The sequence below is a fragment of the Odocoileus virginianus genome, chromosome 6 (genome assembly GCF_023699985.2).
Source record: "Odocoileus virginianus isolate 20LAN1187 ecotype Illinois chromosome 6, Ovbor_1.2, whole genome shotgun sequence".
Lineage (NCBI taxonomy): Eukaryota > Metazoa > Chordata > Mammalia > Artiodactyla > Cervidae > Odocoileus > Odocoileus virginianus.
The window spans coordinates 44,562,500-44,586,789 of NC_069679.1; the positions used below are offsets into that span (position 1 = coordinate 44,562,500).

Below are 24,290 nucleotides of genomic sequence, written 5' to 3' on the forward strand. Positions count from 1 at the left end.
AGGAGCCAAGAAAATTAAAAAATTCATTTGCCAAGATAAAAGCTGAGCTAAAGGTAATGAATAGCACAATGAATAATGCAGAAAAAAGAATGGTGATATGGAAGGCAGAATAATGGAAATTAGTCAATCAAAGCAAAAGACAGAAAACCATATAAAAAATAAAATGAAAGCAATTTAAGAAATCAATGGGGTAATATAAAGCACGCCAATTTATACATAATAGGGATTCCAGAAGAAGAAAAAGAAAAAGGAAGTAAAAGGTATTTGAAGTAATTAAGATTGAAAACTTCCCAACCTAAAGAAGGAAACAAATATCCAGGTATAGAAAGCATAGAAAGTCCTAAACAAAATTAACCCAAACAAAATTAACACAAATAACCCTATGTCAAACTCTAAGAAAAATGGCAAAGTTAAAGAAGAAAAGAGTATTCTAAAGGCAGCAAGACAAAAACAGTAATTAGTAAATAGTAATTAGGAATTAGTAAATTAGTCTTAATTAGTAATTAGTAAATAGTCTTAAGGGAACCCCCATAAGACTATCAGCTGATTTCTCTACAGAAACTCTGCAGGCTAGAAGGAAGTGACAAAATATATTCAAAGTCTTGAAAGGAAAAAATCTTCCACCTAGACTACTATACCCAGCATGATTATCATTTAGAATAGGAGAGAAAATAATTTCTCAGACAAGCAAAAACTAAAAGAACGCAGAAATACTATTAATAAACCTACCCTAAAAAGAAATACTGAAAAGTCTTCTCTATGTAGAAAATTAGCAAGAAGGTATAGGATGGAGGAAACTATAAATAGAAATTGAGTCACTTAAATTAGCCAATACCCAGATTTAAGGGGAAAAAGAAAACTACTGTGAAAACAAGGAACAGCAAAAGGATAAACACTAAGAAGTAAAAAAGAACATCAAATTCATAAAATGTGTAGAAGGAGAGAAATAAAATGAAAAAAAGTAAATCCTTTCTTCAGAATGTGTCAATTCCTTTTTTTTTTTAAGAATGTGAGCCTACTATATGACTATCAGTCTAAACCAAACAGTTATAGGAAGCGGCTGCACACTCGTGCTCCATTGTGTTCGACTCTTTGCAACCCATGTACAGTCGCCCACCAGACTCTTCTGTCCTTGGGATTTTTCAGGGAAGAATACTGGAGTGGGTTGTCATTTCCTCCTCCAGTGGGCTGTCATTTCCTTCCTTTCTGGGTCAGGAAGATCATGCCCCCTATGTCTCCTGCATTTGGCAGTGGAGTCTCTACCATAGTGCCACCCGGTGGCCCAGGAAAGGGTTTGAACTCGTGTCTCCTGCATTGCAGGCAGATTCTTCACTGTCTGAGCCACCAAGGAAGCCACAGGAAGGGGTTAACATACTTATAAAACAGGGCAACAGATTAAAACTACACAAAAGATTCAAAAACCAAAAAGAAAAGAACAAAAGCATAAAGTAAAAGGAAATCATCAAACCACAAAAAGAAAAACAGAATCAACTGCAAACCACAAAAAGAAAAAGAAAAAAAACAGAATCAACTAGAAATGGCAATAAATACAGATGTATCAATAATTATCTTAAATGTCAGTGGACTGAAAGCTCCAATCAAAAGATACAAAGATGAAGACTGGATGAAAAAAAAGAGAAAATAACCAATACAATACGCTATCTATAAGAGATGGACCTCAGGGCAAAGACACACATAGACTGGAAGTAAGAGGACGGAAAATAAATATTTCGTGCAAATAGAAATGACAAGAAAGCAGCCACTGCAATACTCATTTCAGACAAAATAGACTTTAAAACAAAGACCATAAAGAAAGATAAAGGAGAACACTATATAGTGATTAAAGGATCAATATAAGAAGATTTTACATTGTCAATATATTTACACCTAATATAGGAGCACTCAAATACATAAAACAAATACTAACTGACATAAAGGGAGAAATTGGTGGAAATACAATAATAGCAGAAGACTTTTAACACCCCACTCACACCTATGGACAGATATTCTAGACAGAAAATCAATAAGGCAATGGAAATTTTAAGTGATACAACAGTTAGACTTGGCATTTTCAGGACATTACATCAAAAACAAAACAAAACAGAATAAATACTCTTTCCAACTGTACATAGAACATTCTCTAGGACTGACTGCATTACTAGGGCATAAAACTAATCTCAACAAACTAATTGAGCTCTTAAACTAACATTTAAGAGTACAGACACTGTGCCAAGAATATGCTCTGACCACAACAGCATGAAACTAGAAATCAACCATAGGAAAAGAAATGAGGAAAAAAGAAAAAAAGATTACATGGAGACCAAACAATATGCTGCTGAAAAACCAATGGATCAATGAGGAAATAAAAGAGGAAATTAAAAAATAACTTGAGACAGATGACAATGAAAATTCAACCATGCAAAATCTGGGATGCAGCAAAAGCAGATCTTACGTGGAAGTCCACAGCAATATAGGCTTTCCTCAAAAAATGAGAAAAATCTCAAATAAACAACTTAACCTACCTACATACCACCTAAAAGAATTAGAAAGAGAAGAACAAAACCTAAAGTCAGCAGAAGAAAGGAAATAAACAGGGAGGAAATAAATAAAATATAGATATATATAGATATGCATATATTAAAAAAAAACAGACAAAAAATCAATAAAACCAAGAGCTGGTTCTTAGAAACAATAAATAAAATTAACAAACCTCTGGCCAGGCTCACCAGGAAGATAAGAGAGAGAATCCAAAAAAAGAAAAAAGGAAACAAAAAAGGAGAAAACTCAGTCAATACTGAAGAAATACAAAATATCCTAAGAGAATACTATGAACAATTATATGCAAACAAATATGACAACCTAGAAGAAATAGACAACTTTCAAGAAACATACAGCTCACCAAAACTGAATCAAAAGAAACAGATTATCTGAACAGACCAATAATTAAAAATAAAATAGAATCTGTAAAAACGAAAAAACTTCCTACAAACAAAAGTCCAGGACCAGATGGTTTACGAGAATTCTACCAAGCATACAAAGAACTTATACTGATCCTTCTAAACCTCTTACAAAAGGTTGAAAAGATGCTGTTCTCTTGAAACATCCCACCCTCGCCTTTTCCCACAGAGTCCACAAGTCTGTTCTATACATCTGAGTCTCTTTTTCTGTTTTGCATATAGGGTTATCGTTACCATCTTTCTAAATTCCATATATTATCTAGGGTGAAACAGATCACCAACCCAGGTTGGATGCATGAGACAAGTGCTCAGGCCTGGTGCACTGGGAAGACCCAGAGGGATCGGGTGGAGAGGGAGGTGGGACGGGGGGACCAGGATGGGGAATACATGTAAATCCATGGCTAATTCATTTCAATGTATGACAAAAACCACTGCAATGTTGTAAAGTAATTAGCCTCCAACTAATAAAAATAAATGAAAAAAAAAAAAAAAAGGTTGAAAAGAAGGGAATACTCTCAAAGAATCCTATGAAGGCCCCCATCATGCTGATTCCAAAACCAGACAAAGATACCACCAGAAAATAAAATTGCAGGGCCCATATCTTTGATGAATATATACATGAAAATTCTCAAAAAAAAATCAGCAAACCAAATTCTACACACAGAAAAGATCATATACCATGACCATCCCAGGTTCACAAGAATGAGTCAGCATGTACAAGTCAATGTAATACATCACATTAAAAAGCAAAAGTCAAAACCCACATGATCATCTCAATAGATACAGGGAAAAAAAAGTGACAAAATTCAACATCCATTCATGATAAAAACTCTTACCAAAGTGGGTGTAGAGGGAACATATCTCAACATAATAAAAGCCATTTATGACAAACCCAAAGCCAATATAACACTCAACAGTGAAAAGTTGAAAACCTTCACGCTAAAATCTGGAACAGGCCAAGGATACCCACTCTCACCACTTCCATTCAACATAATATTGAAAGTCCTAGTCACAGAAATCAGACAAGAAACATAAATAAAATGTAACCAGATTGCAAGGGAAGAGGTAAAATTGTCACTATATTCAGATAACATGACACTATATATAGAAAACCCAAGGACTGCACACAACAACTACCAGATACAATAAATGAATTCTGCAGAGTAGTACTATACAAGATAAACATTCAGAAATCAGTTGCATTTCTTTACACTAACAAGGAAATATCAGAAAGAGAATGTTAAAAAAAAATGCCTTTGAAAACTGCACCCAAAAATAAAACACCTAGGAATAAACATGACCATGGAGGTGAAAGACTTCTAAGCTGAGAACATTAAAACATTATTAAAGGGGAAAAAAAGAGGATTCAAAGAAATACAAATATATCCCTTGCCCTTGGATTGAAAGAATTAATACTGTTAAAATGGCAATACCACACAAAGCAATCTAGAGATTAATGCCATCACTATCAAAATACCTATGATATTTTTCACAGAACTAGAATAAATTACTCAAAAATGTAAATGGAACTGTAAGAGACCCAGAATTTCCAAAGCAATCCTAGTAAAAAAAAAAAAACAAAAAGGAGGCATAACTTTTCTAGACTTCAGACAGTGCTACAAAGTCACAGTAATCAAATCAAAACACTTTGGTATTAGTACAAAAATAGACATATGGATCAATGGGAAAAAAGCCCAGAAATAAATAAACTCACACATATGTTCAATTTATTTTCAACAGAGGATGAAAAAATATAAAATGAGAAAAAGACAGTCTCTACATCAAGTGGTGCTGGGAAAGTTGAACAGCTGCATGTAAATCAATGAAGTTATTAGAATACACCCTCACACCATGCTCAAAAATAAACTCAAAATGGCTTAAAGGCAAACATAAGACATGGCACCAAAAAACTCCTAGAAGAGAGCACAGGCAAAACATCCTCTGACATAAATTGTACCGTGTTTTCTTTGGTCAGTCTTCCAAGGCTATAGCAATAAAAACAAAAATAAATGAATGGGGCCTAATTAAACTTACAAGCTTTCATGCAGCAAAGGAGATCATACAAAAAAATGAAAAGACAACCTATGAACAGGAGAAAATATCTGCAAATAATGCAAGGGCTTAATCTACAAAATATACGACTGATACTGTATATAGCTCATACAACATAACAACAAAAAAGAAAACCCAATGGAAAAATGGAGAAAATACATTAATAGACATTTCTCCAAAGACGACATACAAATAGCTATTATGCACATGGAAAGATGCTCAAAATTGCTAATTATAAGAGAAATGAAAATCAAAGCTACAATGAAGTACCGCTTCACACTATTCAGAATGGCCATCATTAAGATTAAAGGGAACCCTCCTATACTGTTGGTGGGCATATAAGTTGGTACAGTCATTATAGGAAACAGTATAGAGGTTCTTCAGAAAATTAAAGTTATAAATTACCATATGATCCAGCAGCTCTACACCCAGGCGTTTATCCAGACAAAACTACAATTCACCAAGGATCCCTATGTTCACAGCAGTAATATTCACAATAGCTGAGACATGAAAACAACTTAAATGTCCATCAACAGAAGAATGGATAAAGAAGATGTGGTACATATATACAATGGAATACAAAAAAAGAATGAAATAATGCCATTTGCAACAACACAGATGCAACTAGAGATGATCATCCTAAGTGAAGTCACAGAGAAAAAGACAAATACCATATGATATCACTTATATTTGGAATCTAAAATGTGACACAAATGAACCTATCTACCAAACAGAAACACACTCTCATAGAGAACAACTTGTGTTACCAAAGGAGAGAGGGAAAGGGATGAACTAGGAGTTTGGGTCAGCAGAAACAAACTATTATAGTTAGAATGGATAAACAACAAGGTCCTACTGTATAGCACAGGGGACTATATCCAATCTTCTTGGATAAATCATACTGGAAAAGAATGTTTTAAAAATGTTTACATGTGTATTACTGACTGGAATAAAAAAAAACTTTGCCAGAGAGTAAAAATTAGCATAACATTGTAAATCAACTATACTTCAAATAAAAGAAAAAAAGAATTGAGTTCCCTATCACTGCAGGGGAGCAAACAAAGAAATGATGACAACCAGTAAGGGATGCAAAAAGAGTTTCCTGATTCAGAGAGAGATTCAACCGGTTGACCCCTAAGTATTTCTCATGCCTAAGAATCTATAAGCTTTTGATATTTAGCACTAGGACATTCTGTAAACTGAAAAAGCATACACTCTCAGAAAGTTTTAAAAAATCATTCTTATATGATGTTCTAGAAATATGACTGTTCATTAAATTCTATGAGCAATAAACCTTGAAGATTTAATATGAAAGAATAGTCCTTTTATATATGTGTGCACATGTGTGTCACGTGCACATGCTAAGTCACCTCAGTCATGTCTGACTCTTTGTGACCCAATGGACCGTAGCCCACCAAGGGCCTCTGTCCACAGAATTTTCCAGGCAAGAATACTGGGGTGGGTTTCTGTGCCTTCCACCACGGGATCTTCCCAACCCAGGAAATGAACCCATGTCTCCTGCGACTCCTGCCTTACAGGATATTTACTGAAGCCCTATATACACATATATATAAGTAGTTTACATATTATATATGGCTTATATCCGAACAAAATGCACTTATAAATTTACACTAGGTTTCAAAAGATTAGCTCTAGACAAGCAATAATTCAATTTTAAGTTGTTACTGAAACTCCTCATTAAAAGGTGTGTGTCTGTACAGATCACTTTTAAAGGAACTTATTTACTGTAGTGTCTGGGTTAACAAAATTAGCAGCACTGAAATAAAAATAGGGAGGAAGGATATAGTCTAAAGTTAGAGTTAAGACACCATAATGACTCTAGAAGTGTTTGCGATGTTAACCAGCTTTGTAACCTTGGACAACACATTTTAATCATCAGGCTCTAGTTTTCTCAAATATCAAATAAGATGAGAACCACTTGTTGGGCATATTAAAATCTTCAGAGTTTCTGATTCAGAAGATATGAAGTAGGGTAGAAAATTTACATTTCTAAGTTCCCAGATGCTGCTAATTTAGTCAAGGAACAGCACATGCGATGCTGCTAATTTAGTCAAGAAACAGCACATAGGGATGGAATAAGAATTGAGAAGATGATGGTAGTTACTAAACCCTTAATACTTTATAGCTGCAACAGAGAGAGTGGCCAGCATCTAATAAATTACATCCAAACTGTAATCACCTATTAAATTAAAAATTCATTTGATTTGAAGAAAGAGTTCCCCTTTGGATTTCAACAGAGACTTTTGAACATGCAAAGATTCTGTAGCACTTACGTCATAGCTTGATAAATGGATTCAATCCCATAACGCATGGCAAATTCATCAACTATTTCTTGAGAGGCGTCATCAAAGAAAACCTTCCAGGCTTCATCCCCTTTGACCTCTGGGATTTTCACTCCACCATTAGCTTTCACTTCAGTCAAGTAATGGAACAAATTCTAAAAGTAAGTGTTTTTCAAACGTTCAGTTTTCTCAGACTAGGCCTGACATATTTAACTGTAACTTTCCGTAAATTATACTTACATTGTAATTGCATCTAATGTTTCATCAGAATCTATAAGCAATAGCAATACCCCAGATTTTCATTTTACTGAATCTCATCTTAATGCAAATTCTGATTTTATTTCTGTCTAGCTCTATACAGAATCAATGATTTAAATGTTTCAGGTACATTGTATCATTTTAGAAGGAAGCAAATGGTTTTGCAAGTAAATATTTCTACATGCTAGCACATATTTTGCATTCATGGGCTCTGAGTAAATTAAAAAGCTCTGGATGAATAATGTGTTTTGACTATGTTAATACAAACTCTAGATATGCAAATAAAACTAAAGCACTTCGGCTGCAAAATGGTACAAGTCATGACAATGAATTCAGGTTGAAAACAAATATTTTTACAATTTCGTAATGAAAAAAATCACTACATACAATTCCTTTTTGCTTCTAAGAAGTTTAGAAACTGCTGCAGCATGGGTTATTGAAGGACCCTTTCTGAACTGGATTTCAGTTCTTTTGGGTTCTTGGGCCCACAGAAAAGACTCTGAAAAGTAAAGCAAGATGCTATTCCTGTCATTCCAAATCTCTGCCCACATTTTATGGCCAGAGTTGGCTCCCTACCCTGCCAGTTTGAGATTTATTGCTATTGGTCTACAAACTGAACCACTTTTCTTTTTTTAAAATTTTATTTTTAATTAAAGGATGCTTACTTTACAGTATCGTGTTGGTTTCTGTCCTACTGGGTGAGTCAGCCGTAGGTATACATATGTCCCTCCCTCTTGAGCCACCCTCTACTGCCCACCCCATCCCACTCCCCTAGGCTGTCACAGAACACTGCATTTGGTGAGCCACCTTCCTTGATGGATTATCACTGGCTAGTCTGTACTCAGGAGAGTGGTTCTCTCTCTAATTACTTGGTTCTATCTCTAATTACTGTGCAATGTGTAAATGACTTAGTTACTGTTCCTTGTTTCCTTCTTTAGTGAAAGGGAGATGCAATTAATTACATATACATTTTCATAGATATACTTAGGAAAAGTTGTGTACAAAGAGCAATGATTCTCCCAGCTATCTTTCTGTTTCGTAGGAAGGTACTTTCTCTGTATCTCTTTGAAGAGGGGGAAAGGTATAGTCCTCAGCTTCACCACATATTTTTTGATACATGGGATGTGTCTTTTGCATCATGGAAAAGCTCCAGTGACATGTCAAACTAAGCTCTCCGTTGCAAAGCATCTGGTAGAAGCCCAAGATTGCTTGCCTGTGCAGGGACACTGAGGCACAAGGGGCCTAGAGCATCTGCCCTTTTGATTCAGTCTGAGTGCTCTCTACTTCTTCCTAAGCCAACCAAGCTCCTCTTTTTGGATAGTATATTCTCTACTATTCATGGGTGCAAACCTACATTCTGATACTTGCTACCCAGATATGTTTGTGGAAAGGGTAGTTAAAATGGAGGAGGGTTCAGTATGTATGAAGTCCTCTATTATACTCAGAAAAAGACAAATTTACTGCTAATTACATTGGCTCCCCAACATTTCTACAACATCAGATTTTTCATATTTAATACACAATAGTCCTAATTAAATCTTCAACATAACCTGAGCACTAACTCAGAGTTCTCAAAAATTAGCATGATTTGGATCTTCTCCTTCATTACTACAGTATTGATACTATAGATTTAATGCTTCCAAAATATCATGACTTATTTCTTCAATGAATGCTTTCTAACAGTCTTCTTCCTCCCTGGAAGGATGATAATTTGCTCTACTTGTTCATTATCATCTCATTGCCTTGTTTATTAAAACTTGCCTCATATGCTTGTTCTAAACCTCATTTTAAGACAACCAGCCCTCTCTTCAGGGGGCAATATGTAGGCTGTGTGATATCCTAGCACATCACTTGCTATTGTAAAGAATAAGAACTTCAGGGACAATTTCACAAACCTAATTCAATTCTATTTTTAAAACAAATATTTTGTTGCATTGTCTCTAATCAATGCAATTTATCTAGGTCTTATTATTAATATAATTCAAGTTACTTACCTCATGTAGACATGTATATTGTATATGATATGGAGCAACCTTCTCCTCTCCTTTTATTTCCACATTAATTTTCAGTCGAATGGCCCCAGACACAGCTGATTTATCTGTCCGTTTCTCTGATAAAGCAGAAAGTAATTGGTCAGTCACTTTTGACAATATCATTTTTCTTATACAAGTTCTCAAAAGCTTAAAAAAAGGCTTATATTGCTAAAAGTCATTTTTCTAGATCAGGTTTGATTAACAATAATGATTCTGCTAAATACAATTTAAAGTAATGCGCCTATATGTCATTGAGATTGTCAAAATGTGATATAGGTATTTCAAACAAAAAAGCTTAGCCAGATGATTCTACCATTCTGATATAAAGTTCCATGTACTAGATCAGTTAAGACGATAAAAATTAATTATTTGTGCAATTAAAAGCAAAATAACTCAAAGATAAAATTAATCAGGAGAGTACTTTATCAAAAAGTCTCATTCTTTCTGTCCTTGAAAAAAGAAGTCAAAGCTCTAACAAAAACATCTGTTAATAGTTTTCTCTGTCAGTGATTCATGAAGACCTATAGTCTACAACCTGTGTTTACTTATGAGTGTTAGATTCTTTCTTTGTTTGAATGGAGTCAATATGTAGTCAATTCAAATACTGTGTGTGTAATGTATGTGTATATATGCATCTGATATGAACTTAGGGGTAGCTTTAAGAGAAAGATAAACTTAGACAAATTTCTAGGATGTGAATGTAGGTATGGGACCTATGACTGATACCTGCTTCCCTGATGAAACACATAAAGAAGCAAGCTGATCCATCTAAAAAAACCAAGATGAAAATGGAGAGCCACACCAAATCAGTGGTGAAGACTTCTTTAATTGCCCCTCTTTCTACGCATTACTATACTTTTAGCCAGATAAGATACAGTTAACTCATGAAGTCTACTTTCTTCTTGTGGAATGTCTGCTGATTTTTCATGGTTAATAGTTAATAGTCACTGTGCTCTAAGAATCTTCACTTAATGCTGGGATTATGAGAGTTTCTCCTACTGGCTAGGAGAGTTGATTCTCAGCAAATGCTTAAGTTGTCTGCTGTAGCCAAGAGAAAGTCAGGTCTTCAGACCTCTTTGTCACAGACCTTTCCCCAGGAAAGGTCTCTGCATGGTGAAATGAATTCTGAGTGTTGAGGAAGGAGTAACACTGCACAAAGAATGAAAATATGTTACTAATGGGGATTGAACCTGTTGTGGATTTTATACAAAGCTAAAACCTGTTTTCCCTCTAAAGGTTAAACATCAGTAATGATGGCACAAAAGTGTGAATTGAGGATGAGCAGGCACAGGCATTCATGTTGCGCTGCATCGTATTTTTCTCTCCATACACTGAAGGACAGTTTCTGCAGGAGAGCTGGGTGGCAGATTTTATTAGAAGCACACTCAAATTCTTTTGCAAACTGACTATACCCTTGTACATTTTGTCAAAAGAATAATTTGAGGAATTTCTCTTCTGAATTATAACTCAATTCAACAACATGCTAATTTATCACAGGAAAACAAAAGTGCATGTACAGTCAATTAAATTGTTCTTTAATTAAAACACAACTTGTGAGAATTGTGAAGAGTTAACCATCTGAAATGTACCCTTTCCTAACATCTCTGTTTTCATGTATAAAGTTATTTAATAGTATAAACAAGATACAGGAGGATTATCATTATAAATGAAGCAAAAACTCTATGCCAATAATGGAGAAGCATTACTTTTAAGAGAGATTTCTTCAAAATAAAATATTTTCGATAACGAGTTTTTAGTCTAACTTGAATTGTTTGTGTTCAGTTACATCTCTCTTCTTCTTAATTTAGACAGCCATCAATTCTGTAACCTCATCCCTTAACTTTGCAAACTGCTGTATTGCTTGAAGTACGTAGGTTCTAAAAAGTGAAAAGCACTCTGTAATGTGCTAAAATATGTAGGTATCCTAAAATCAAACATTTCATAATCCTGGAAGTGTGTAAACTTTTCTTAGATTCACCACCATATCTTAAAAATGTAATTAAAAAATTCCCAGTAATATGATAAGTATATTTTTAGATCATGTCCTTTACAGAAAATGAGGTGATCCATATCTTTTTATTGTTATTTAAGTCAGCACTAAAGATTCTAGGTTATTATTCAATTGTGGGAAAAGTCAAATTAAAACTTTATTTAATTCTTGGTACAATAATAAAATTCCATTTTAAAATTATGCCAATTAAACATTCTCATATCTTCATCATCAGAACAAGCATATGGGTAAAGCTTTGCCTTACTAAAGCCTACTTTCATATCATCTTTGAAAGATATCTAAAACATACTTTTTGTTTATTGCCAAAATTCATTAAGGGACTGAAAGAAAATAAGAAATAAGTCAGACATTATTAAGTCATAGGTTATTTGTTTTCTATACATTTGGCAAAGTTTTTTGAAGCTATACTTTATGAAATAAAAATTCAGAATGGAATAATATTTTTCTCCTAAAAGACACCCATTTGATTCCTTGAAAGACCTTTTTTTAATCTCAAATTTGCCAGTATCTTTCAATAATATTGAGTTTAAATAATTATCACCTTATTTTCTAATGAAACTTACCTGCCTAAAGGCCAAGTAAATGTTCTAGAGAAACACTGGTTATTTTTACCAATATGGGAATATAAAACCTGTCACAGATATTCTGGAATTTTATTTAACATGTTTCAAGTAGATACAAGATAGTCACCTAAATTGTACCAGACATCCATTTCTCCACTCAGGGTCCTCACTTCTACAATTGTTTGTCCCAGAAAATCATCTGACTCCTTTTTGAAATGTTGCTTCACTCTGGATTTGATGTCATCATCTTCATCCCACACTCTGACTTTGATTCGATCTGTGGAGTTATGGCACTCACTGAAAATAGATGTGGACAAGTTAATAACCATCGCTAACTTCTCTAAATGTCATTTGATGTTAGCAATTTGTTTTAAATCTTATCTAATCAAGAAAGGCATACCACATTGCATAGTAAATAAGATTTCCCATGGACCATTCCATCCATTGGATGTTGCAGGTATCAAAGATATTGAAAAAAGGCTGCAATTGTTAAGTAATGTTAATGAAAGAAAATCCTGCCCCATTCCATTCTATTTCTTTTAACTGAACTACATATAACTGAATATGGGTCAGAAATCTGTGGGCTGCTTTCTCTATATTTCCTATTTGCAACAGTTATCTATGGCAACATGTCTATGCTCAGAAAATTATGTATCATAAAGCTTATTTAATTGCAATGGGTGTTGAGAAAGTGGCATTAGATAGTCTGCCTAATAAGTTAAAAATCTCAGTTAAGCATATAAGATATTGTTAAATCAAGTCATGACATAAGGATGACCAATATCTCTAAAAATTCTCCTTTTATTTTGGCTATATTTCTCCTTATGTTCCTCATCTTCTCAAAACTTAAGCTTGATGAATCACATTCTTATATTCCTTTGTAGTTATGGTCCAGATGTTTGACCTGCATTCAAGCAATACCTGAACTCAAATTGAGCAAAGTAAAGCAGTGGTTGTATTGTGGGGTTTAATTCTTTTAGCAACAAGGGTGGTGGTCTTTAGCACTTTGTCATACAGTCTCTGGTATTTAGTACTGAGGGACAAATAATTGATCAATAGTGGCAATTGTGTGTGTGTGTGTTTTTTTGCAAAGAAGCCTCATGATATAATTGGACACTGTTTTTGCACAGTTGATTTAGAGGATGGCCTCTGGCCTCTCCAAAAACTCTTGAGCAATCTGAGTCTATGAAACAATTTTTTTTTCCTGCATAAACTAGAGTGGGTTCTGTTGGCTGCAATGAACAATAATGAATAATGTAATAGTTTTCAAAGAATGAAGAGAGCTACAATAATAGAATTTCAAATGTGGAATTGACTTTGTGGAGGAGATGATGAGGGCAAGCATTGAAGGTTTAATTACCTCAGGCTTCAGAGCCACGGCATTTTGGATTGCAATAGCAAAACAGCTGGTCAAACTGTTGTTTGCTATACTTTGGAATCGTGACCACATACCGACTCAAGCTTTTTTATTAGTATGAATGGTATGAGTAAAATTCAGAATATGGGCATATGTTCATTAAGTCTTGCTGCTTTGACAAATGTACTGTGGTAGATAGAGATGCACTCAAACTAGAGCTCGACTCCTCTAAGCAGAGATGCAAGGGAACACAGCTATTCTGAAAGAGGTCACTCTGTGTCCCACACAACTGAGAATATCACAATTTGGAACTACACAGGGTTGAAGACTGCCAGCTGCTTCTGTATACAAAATGTATGCATACAAGCAGAGGTTTATGAGTGCAACTTCAAAAATAGACAAAACTGTTACCCCAGGGTATTTCAAACACCTTTCTTTAGGAAGTCTCTAGGTGACAATGAAAGGGAACTTAATGGAAAAGATCAGATTAATGGTGCTGCACCCTGGCATACAGTGTTACAGGGCTATGGGCAGGGGTTATAGGGGTAGAGGCAGCAGCCATTAGGCTAAGAGATAGGAATTGGTCAGAACAAAGGAGCCAGTGATAATGAGGCAAATTTTCCAGGGGTATGTGGTTACTTAAAAATTGTCTTGAAGCTCACCTCCTGGAAGTCTGATAAAACTTCCAGGGCATGGTACTTTTAAATGTGCCCCAGGGTTGCTACAGGCTTTATTTAAAGTAATTTCTGGGTCCTTGAACTCACAGCAGTAGGAAGTGGACTCCAAGTAGAACCTCTTCCCAGCTAGGAAGACCATAAACCTGGATTTCCTAGGATGGTCCCAATTTATGGTTTTGTAGATACACAGTGCCTTTTAAATCTTTTTAGAGCCCTCTTTCATTTACTTTCATTTTACACAGCATCTGCGTAGAATGCAGGCATTGGCACATTGGTCAAGGAAGGCCCCCTCAGATGTAGAACCAAGGACTTGGAGAAAATATATAAAAGAAATTCACCAAGAAGTGCTAAGGCCTGCCAGATTGGCTAGCCAAGGAATGACTTCTGTTGCTAGTATCAGGAAATCCTGCTGAGCAGGACTCTATACTTGCTATATGCCACTGACAGTCATATGCTTCCCTTGTTCCCTGTTACTGAGACTTTTTCTTTTTAGGATAAACTGCTTTTATCCTAATTTCTTTTCTCTTTATACTAATACACTGGAGATATTAGAAGAAAATGATGTATCTTTAATTTATAGACTTAGGAATGACAAAGAACCAAACCTGGAGGTGATAAAGATATTACCCAAAGAGCCTAGACTTCATACTAAACCCAGTAACTGGATATAATTTGGGGGCTACCTACCTTGGAAGACAGAGGATGGATCCATTACGTTTAGAGTACATACAGAGATGGAAATATCATGAATAAATACTGAATGCTCAAAGAGGTAGAAGGTGACAGATACCATAAGTTCATTCAGCCAATAATTTTTCAAGCCCTCCTTCCCTTTCCTGCTTCTGTGCAATATCCTAGTCTCCCTTGAAACTAGAGATGACCACTTGACACAGTTCTACAATGAGATATAAGCAAAAGTCTTCTGGCTCTGTGTCTTCTATTTTCTTCTTTTATTCTTCTGGAACACGGATGTAGAACATCTTCCACGGAAGATGATAAATGAGGAACATAGGTTAAGCTTTTCACTTTGAAGGGATAATAGAGTTACCACTGTTGTTGTTTGGTTGCTCAGTTGGGTCTGACTCTTTGCAACCCCATGGACTGGAGCTCACCAGGCTCCTCTGTCCATGAGATATCTCAGGCAATGCTGGACAGGGTTGCTATTTCCTTCTCCATACTAGCCCTCAAACGCCTATACCTGGAATTCTTGTTAAATGAAATAAATCTCTTTTTGACTAAGCTACCATCATGGCTTAATAAGAAGTTTAATAAAATTCTAACTGAATCAGTGGGAAAATAATTTAAAAATCTACCAAGTTCATTTTGTTTGATTATATACAAAATGGTTTAAAATGTTTAATTATTAACTCTTACTATTTTTATACTTGCTGTGTTTTATGTCATTCCTTAACTATTTAGCATGTGTTTCACAAACTTTGACTTTTATAAAAATACAAAGGTTTATTATTTGGATGGGAAACTGTATGCTCATACAGGAAAATCTGACAGAAAGATTTTTTACACACAAGAGAAAAATCTATCACTCATAACTCCATTAAATCTTACTCTATTAGATCATTTCCACCCTGACTAATTAGCTGACAAAGATTCCTGTCTTAATTCACGAGCTTGCGACTTGCCTTTCCTATAAGAGGAGAATAAGATATTTTGCTTCACAAACTCGTGATAAATAAAGTACTGTTAGGACAATTTGCATCATACTTTTTTCTTAACTAAAAACAATGTGCATCTTAAAGAGTAATTAATATGCCCAATTTTATGTTTTTTCATTATTAAAGACAGGAATGGCTTTGTTTCCATGGGAATAAGTTATTTTATTCTTTCGGAAATTAAAGCAAAGCATTTCACTCTTTGGAACTCAGGATTATTATGTGTGTTTATATTCTGTTTTGCCTTTATTTCTATTTTCAATTTGCAGGTACCCTAATCTCTGCACAGGCAATCACTATTTGGCCAATTTTCTTTAGGCAGCAATCCAAAAGCCTAATTTCTTTATAATTACTTATACTAAATTTTCAAATGGTCTCACTGCAATTTTTTTTTTTAGATTTAGTTTCCTGGATATAGTCCAAATACATATCTCTTATAATTAAAACAAAACAAAGACAAAAAGCAAATTAAAAAACCAAACAAAAATAAACCCCAAACCCAAGTTATTGAAGTTTAACCTATTCTGAGAAGGATTGTTTTACCTAAAGAGATGCTCATGAACTTCATAAAGCCAATAAAGCCTGATTTCAATAGAACAACAAGCTCTTGCTCAGTCATCCTCTGATGGGAAGTCATGAAAGTAGTATATGAGCAAAGAGTCATTCAAAAATGAGAACTGTATCTATAGTTGAACTAGTTATAATGAAGCAACTAAAATAATCTCACATGGCAACTATACCAAGAAAAAAAACAATAGTAAATGAAGTTGCAATTAAAATCATATTCTTTAAGAATCTGTAAAATTCTAGCTATATATTTTAAGTATAGTAAATGAAATTTCTATAATATTTTAAATGTCATTGTATCAAATTTTGTTAATAGACATATAAGATAGATATTAAATGTATATATAAATGTGAGTTTATATACATATATATGCACTGAAACAATCTGTAAGGTTATATTCAAAATATAGGTGGTAAGATTAGTGAAATTTTTTTTAGTCTTTATCTTTTCTTGTTATAATCAACAAAATTGTATTTTAAAAAATCTAACAATTATAAATAATCTCTTTCAGCTCAAGCTGAAAGGCAGGGAATTGACTGAAAAAATCATCAGCCAGAAACTTGCAAGAGCTATCCAGAGGCAAAGCAGCAGCAGCCTTTCAAACAGTAATTAAATTCTCTAGTTACAGCTAAATTCCTTAAACTCTGACCCACCAAATGGAAATATGTGAGACACTTTATGCACACATTTCCTCTCAGTGATTTATTATCAATTTTGCAACCCACTTCCATCACAGTATAGGTGTCTTGTTATTGAATCAAGAGCCCTAACCCTATTACTTTCAATTGCATTAGAGCAGAGAGACAAACTCTAAGTTCAAAACCGGTGCCAGTGAACAGTGACTTTTCCAACTACATTTATCAAGGCCATTTAATTATGGGAATCTGAATTGACAAAAAAAAAAAAAAAAAAGGAAAGAAAAAAACACCAGTCCTCAACATATTCCTTTTGTTTAAGTTTTTCTGATGGTTTTCTATGTAGTAATCGGATGTTGTAGATCTATTCTACTACTGTAATAGATCAGAGTACCAAAGAACAAAGATACATCAATCTTATATGATACACCAATTTTCCTGCCCCACCTTACAGCCCTACAATTGGATCATTAATACCTCAAAGCCCTTTGTTCTCTTTTTATCTCTAATGTTTCCTTCACAAGAAATAATATTGCAGATAAACTTATTTTAATAGCTTTTTAAAGTATTATTTGACATTAAAGATGATAAAATACCTCTTTAACAAGTGGTGCTGGGAAAACTGGTCAACCACTTGTAAAATAATGAAACTAGAACACTTTCTAACACCATACACAAAAATAAACTCAAAATGAATTAAAGATCTAAATGTAAGACCAGAAACTATAAAACTCCTAGAGAAGAACATAGGCAAAACACTCTCTGACATAAATCACAGCAGGATCCTCTATGACCCACCTCCCAGAATATTGGACATAAAAGCAAAAACAAACAAATGGGACCTAATGAAACTTAAAAGCTTTTGTACAACAAAGGAAACTATAAGCAAGGTGAAAAGACAGCCCTCAGATTGGGAGAAAATAATAGCAAATGAAGCAACAGACAAAGGATTAATCTCAAACATATATAAGCAACTCCTGCAGCTCAATTCCAGAAAAATAAATGACCCAATCAAAATATGGGCCAAAGAACTAAACAGACATTTCTCCAAAGAAGACATACAGATGGCTAACACACACATGAAAAGATGCTCAACATCACTCATTATCAGAGAAATGCAAATCAAAACCACAATGAGGTACCATTACACACCAGTCAGGATGGCTGCTATCCAAAAGTCTACAAGCAATAAATGCTGGAGAGGGTGTGGAGAAAAGGGAACCCTCTTACACTGTTGGTGGGAATGCAAACTAGTATAGCCACTATGCAGAACAGTGTGGAGTTTCTTAAAAAACTGGAAATAGAACTGCCATATGACCCAGCAATCCCACTTCTGGGCATACACACCGAGGAAACCAGATCTGAAAGAGACACATGCACCCCAATGTTGATTGCAGCACTGTTTATACTAGCCAGGACATGGAAGCAACCTAGATGCCCATCAGCAGACGAATGGATGAGGAAGCTGTGGTACATATACACCATGGAATATTACTCAGCCATTAAAAAGAATTCATTTGAATCAGTTCTAATGAGATGGATGAAACTGGAGCCCATCATACAGAGTGAAGTAAGCCAGAAAGATAAAGACCGACACAGTATACTAACACATATATATGGAATTTAGAAAGATGGTAACGATAACCCTATATGCAAAACAGAAAAAGAGACACAGATGTACAGAACAGAATTTTGGACTCTGTGGGAGAAGGCGAGGGTGGGATGTTTAGAGAGAACAGCATCGAAACATGTATATTATCAAGAGTGAAAGAGATCACCAGCCCAGGTTGGATGCATGAGACAAGTGCTCGGGGCTGGTGCACTGGGAAGACACAGTGGGATGGGGTGGGGAGGGAGGCGGGAGGGGGGATCAGGATGGGGAACACATGTAAATCCATGGCTGATTCATGCCAATGTATGGCAAAAACCACTACAATACTGTAAAGTAGTTAGCCTCCAACTAATAAAAATAAATGGAAAAAAAAAAGAAAATGAAAATATAGAGCAGCAATAGCAGTTCTGGAAGAGAAGTGTATAATGATAAATGCCCTTATTAAAACTAGCGGGATACAAAGTCAACATACAAGAATTGGCAGTGTTTCTATACACAAGCAACTCTCAGAATGTTTTCTTAAAAAAAAAAGAAAAAAAGATGATAAAATATTAGTTACATTAAAGTAATAAAAGTAAGAAATTTGCTTGTTTAGAAAAATTCTTCACGTCAATTTTGCTGTGAAAAGAGAGACCACTTAGGGAGAGAGATCAGAAAACAGGAAGGTCTATAAGATCACTTATATGTGAAATCTAGAAAACAAACTAGAAAGAACAAAACAGTGCTTACCAGGGATCTAGAAGATGGGGAAATAGGAGAGATGATATTTAAGAGTACAAAATAGTAGCTAAATGAGTCCTAGAAGATGAAACGCACAGTATAATGAATACAGGCAATGATATTATAATCATCAAATCTGCTAATAGATTAGATCTTAATTATACCCATGATAAAAAGGTAATGATAATCATGATATGTGATAGAGGAGCTAGTTAATGCTACAATGGCAACCATATTATAGTGTACATGTATCAAATCAACCTGCTGTTCCTTAAATCTATATGCCAAATATAATTTTTTAAAAAAGCAACGACATATATAGAAAACAGAAGGATCAAATTACTGTCTAAAAAATTAGGAGAAACATAAATGAGTGTGAGTATAAGACTGTGTGCAATAAGGGTGGTTTCTACTCACCACCTCCCTTGGTTCACCATACATTTTACCAGCTCAGACATTTTTTTCATTGTGTTTCATAGGGTAAGGATATCTTTTCCCTAGTCCTCTACCTGAAACATCTACCTGCCTCTCAATACCTGATAAAAGATCACCTCTGTATGAAAATTCCCTAAAAAACATTTTTTCCAGTCCCTAGCACTAGAGCAATTAGATATGAAAAAATAATTTACCAAAAATATAAGAAAATATCATTGGTCAAAGAAATCATACTCTTCTTTATTATTTTCTTTAACTATTACAAATGTGCATATTCCAATTGGTGGCTACTTGTATAGCTGAAAATTAACCATGTGCTTGAAGTTGGGGAAAAGATTCACTTTGGAAAAATGTTTGACGTTTATTGGACATTGGATTAAAGGTATTATCTTTCTAAATCTGACTTTTCTTTAAATGGTGACATGCATTTTGTTTTAAATTGCCCGAAGATAAAGAAACTGCATGTCAATGATCTGTAGGGCGAAAGATAGTCAATTCAGTTCAGTGGCTTAGTCTTGTCTGACTCTTTGTGACCCCATGAACTGCAGCATGCCAGGCTTCCCTGTCCATAACCAACTCCCAGGGTTTACTCAAACTCATACCCAGCGAGTTGGTAATGCCATCCAACCATCTCATCCTCTGTTGTCCCCTTCTCCTCCTGCCCTCAATCTTTCCCAGCATCAGGGTCTTTCCAAATGAGTTAGCTCTTTGCATCAGGTGGCTGAAGTATTGGAGTTTCATCAGCATCAGCCTTTCCAATGAATATTCAGGACTGATCTCCTTTAGAATGGACTGGTTGGATCTAACACCACAGTTCAAAAGTATCAATTCTTCAGTGCTCAGCTTTCTTTATAGCCCAACTCTCACATCCATACATGAATACTGGAAAAACCATAGCTTTGACTAGATGGACCTTTGTTGGCAAAGTAATGTCTCTGCTTTTTAATATGCCATCTAAGTTAATCATAAATTTTCTTCCAAGGAGCAAGCATCTTTTAATTTCATGACTACAGTCACCATCTGCAGTGATATTGGAGCCTCCCAAAATAAAGTCTGTCATTCTTTTCATTGCTTCCCCATCTATTTGCCATGAAGTGTTGGGACCAGATGCCATGATATTAGTTTTTTGAATATTGAGTTTTAAGCCAACTTTTTCACTCTCCTCTTTGACTTTCATCAGGAGGCTCTTTAGTTCTTCGCTTTCTGCCATAAGGGTGGTATCATCTGAATATCTGAGGTTATTGATATTTCCCACAGCAATGTTGATTCCAGCTTGTGCTTCTTCCAGCCCAGTGTTTCTCATGATATACTCTGCATACAAGTTAAATAGGCAGGGTGACAATATACAGCCTTGATGTACTCCTTTCCCTATTTGGAACCAGTCTGTTCTTCCATGTCCAGTTCTAACTGTTGCTTCCTAACCTGCATACAGGTTTCTCAGGAGGCAGGTCAGGTGGTCTGGTATTCCCACCAGGGGATACCGGGGGTGGGGTGGGGATTGGGGACAGGAGGAGAAGGGGACAACAGAGGATGAGATGGCTGGATGGCATCACCGACTGGATGGACGTGGGTTTGGGTGGACTCTGGGAGTTGTTGATGAACAAGGAGGCCTGGCATGCTGTGATTCATGGGGTTGCAGAGTTAGACAGAACTAAGCAACTGAACTGAACAGAACAGAACAGCATTGTTGGATAAGTACACAGTGTATAGCAGATCCTCAAACTTCTCTTACTTATTTGAAACTCTGTGCCTGTTGATTAGTAAACTCCCATTTCTCACTCTCTGTAGCCTCCAAAACTATCATTTTGGTCTATGATTCTGTTACTATTACTATTTCAGATATCTCATAAAAGTGGAATAATGCAGTATTTGCCTTTTTGTAACTGGCTTAGCATAACACCTTTAAAGTTCATCCTTACTACACATATTGTAGAATTTCCTTCCTTTGTAAAGATGAATAACATCACATTGTATGCACACATCACATTTTCCTCATTCACTCACCTGTCGTTAGACAGTGAGGCTGTCTCCACATCCTGGCTATTGTAAATAACACTGAACGTGGAAGTACTAATAACTCCTTGAGATTCTGATTTCAATTCTTTTGGATATATGCCCAGAAGTCAGATTGCTGAATTATATGCTAGTTTTATTTTCAAATTTTGAGTAAACTCCAAACTTTTCCATAGCAGCTGCACCATTCTGCATTCCCACCAGCAGTGGAAAGGTTCACACAAGGGGGAAAAGATAGATAGGAACTGAAAGCACAGAGGAAAGTCCCATCCAGCAGGAGACCGAAACACGGAAGAGACCCAGGCATTATGTTGATGCTTCGCAAGGCAGAGAGGGAAGGAAAAAACATGCTCTGGCTTTTCCCATTCGCCCACCTTTGATCTTACGGCAATGCTTTCTTATAGCCAAATCTAGTCGGCAGGGAAATCTGGCCTTCAGAGTTCAGTTCCCTGACATAAAGAGCATGCCAAAGACATTGCAGGGAATAAATATTATAGCTAACAGGTAAATGACCAGCATATAAGCCAAACTCATGTAGAAAATGCCATAAAGAAATATGTTGCTTAATTCAAAGTATTTCTTTGCTTCTCTCCCGTACTCCTTTTAGCATTGGCTTGTCCTTCCCTGACAGCTCTTAACATTTGCATTGTCATAAATAAAACTCTTAAATGCTAAAAGCATTTTTTTAGAGTGTATCATTTAATTTCCTTATTTGAGGAAAGGAAACTGATAAAGAATAATAAATATTTTTTGTAATAACACAATGAGTGATTTGGAAAGAAAATTATGAGTATAAAAGTGCTTTGAAAAGATAACAGTGCTTTAAAATATGAACCATTTTGTTATCATTTAATGTTATATATAGCCACTCTGTATACATACATCGGAGCATCCCTCTACCAATTTCCACTGCAATAAGAACAATTTATATCACGCTGTATTCAGTGCCCTACTTCACTCATTGAATGTTACTGTCAATATTTCAATGGAAATATATTGTTAATGTTAGTTTTTAACCTTTAAAAGATTTGATACTTGATCTATATAATTGTATTTAATTTCACAAATGCAAGATCATACTCCACACACCATTTAGTATCTTTATAAACTGTGTCCACCCTGACATATACACATGTACATCATTCTTTTTAATGATTATATGATATATTCAATTATATGATGTATCCCAATTGAATTCATCCCCTATAGTAGATAGTAGACGGCTATTTAAGTGGCTTCCAATATACTACTGCAGTGCTACTGTAAAAATATTCTAGTCTGAGAAATTATTAACAGTAGATTTTTCAGTTTGGAAATTATGTCAGTTACACATATCTGTATATCTGCTTGCAAAATAGGAGACCCAGGTTCGATCCCTGGATTGGGAAGATGGCTTGGAGAAGGGAATGGCTACCCACTCCAGTATTCTTGCCTAGAGAACTCCATGGACAGAAGAGCCTGGTAGGCTACAGTCCATGCGGTTTCAAAGAGCTGGAAATGACTGAGCAACTAACATATACACACATTACTAAAATATTCTGCAGAAAGCATATATGTGCTTACACCTATACCTGTTTCTCTATACATTCATTAGTATTGAATACTATCACTTTTCAATCTTTGCTAATCAAAAAATTTAAATATACTTTCTCACATTATAATGACTTTTAGGAAGCACATCTTTTATATATGAATGACATGTGTATATACAATATGTATGCAATATTTTCCTCTTTCCCATACCAGTTCAATTGAAAAGGAGAAAAAAAAAAAACAATGAAAAATTCCCTCCTTCAAAGAGACCTCTAAAGAGCTTATGATTATTTCTTGCCAGAGACAAAGGGTTAAAATAAATAGCCAGAATTTGTCCCTGGCAAGAGAACAGAATCAGTCAGCATGAATTTTTATAGGCACTTATGTAACCTTTCTCTTAAATTCTCCCCTTCACTCTTTGCTAGAAAAGAACAACTGCTATTCTCTAGAGGAACTCTGGAGCAATAATTGGAAAGTCGGCAGTAAACTGAAGTTATACCAACTGCCTGATCAGACCTTATCTGAATACCACACTCGAAGCAGAAGCAGTGATCATAAAGGTAAATACTATTAACTAATATCCCTCTCAATCCAAACATCAGCAGCATAGCAACAGTGCACAGGCTTGTGGAAGACTTCTGCACAAATGACCAAGTCATTGCTAAAAAAAAGAGAAGAAATTTAGGAAAGGTTGCCTTCCAATCAACTTTTCCACTTAAATCTAAGCTCAACCAGTTATCGGGAATAAAACAATTGAGCTTAAGAACTCGTAAATAGTTATCTCGGGTATACGTCAGACCTCTCTGGATTCTTTGGCTGGAGGTTATGGAAAATACAAAGAGATGCAATTCAAAAAGAAAAGAAATACCACATTGCTGAAGCCACTCGACAGC

General features: G+C 35.2%; 1 protein-coding gene across 3 annotated transcripts in view; it reads right to left on the bottom strand.

Annotated features, from left to right (window-relative positions):
* UNC13C (unc-13 homolog C) overlaps positions 1 to 24,290 on the bottom strand; it is a 655,668-nt gene that overhangs the window by 315,457 nt on the left and 315,921 nt on the right. For all 3 annotated transcript variants that reach the window (XM_070469257.1, XM_070469256.1, XM_070469255.1), the window contains 3 exons: positions 12,305 to 12,474; positions 9,565 to 9,680; positions 7,304 to 7,467 (listed from right to left, as the gene is read on the bottom strand). In XM_070469257.1, coding sequence (XP_070325358.1) covers positions 7,304 to 7,467; positions 9,565 to 9,680; positions 12,305 to 12,474 — 450 coding nt within the window. The remainder of the gene's footprint in view (positions 1 to 7,303; positions 7,468 to 9,564; positions 9,681 to 12,304; positions 12,475 to 24,290) is intronic.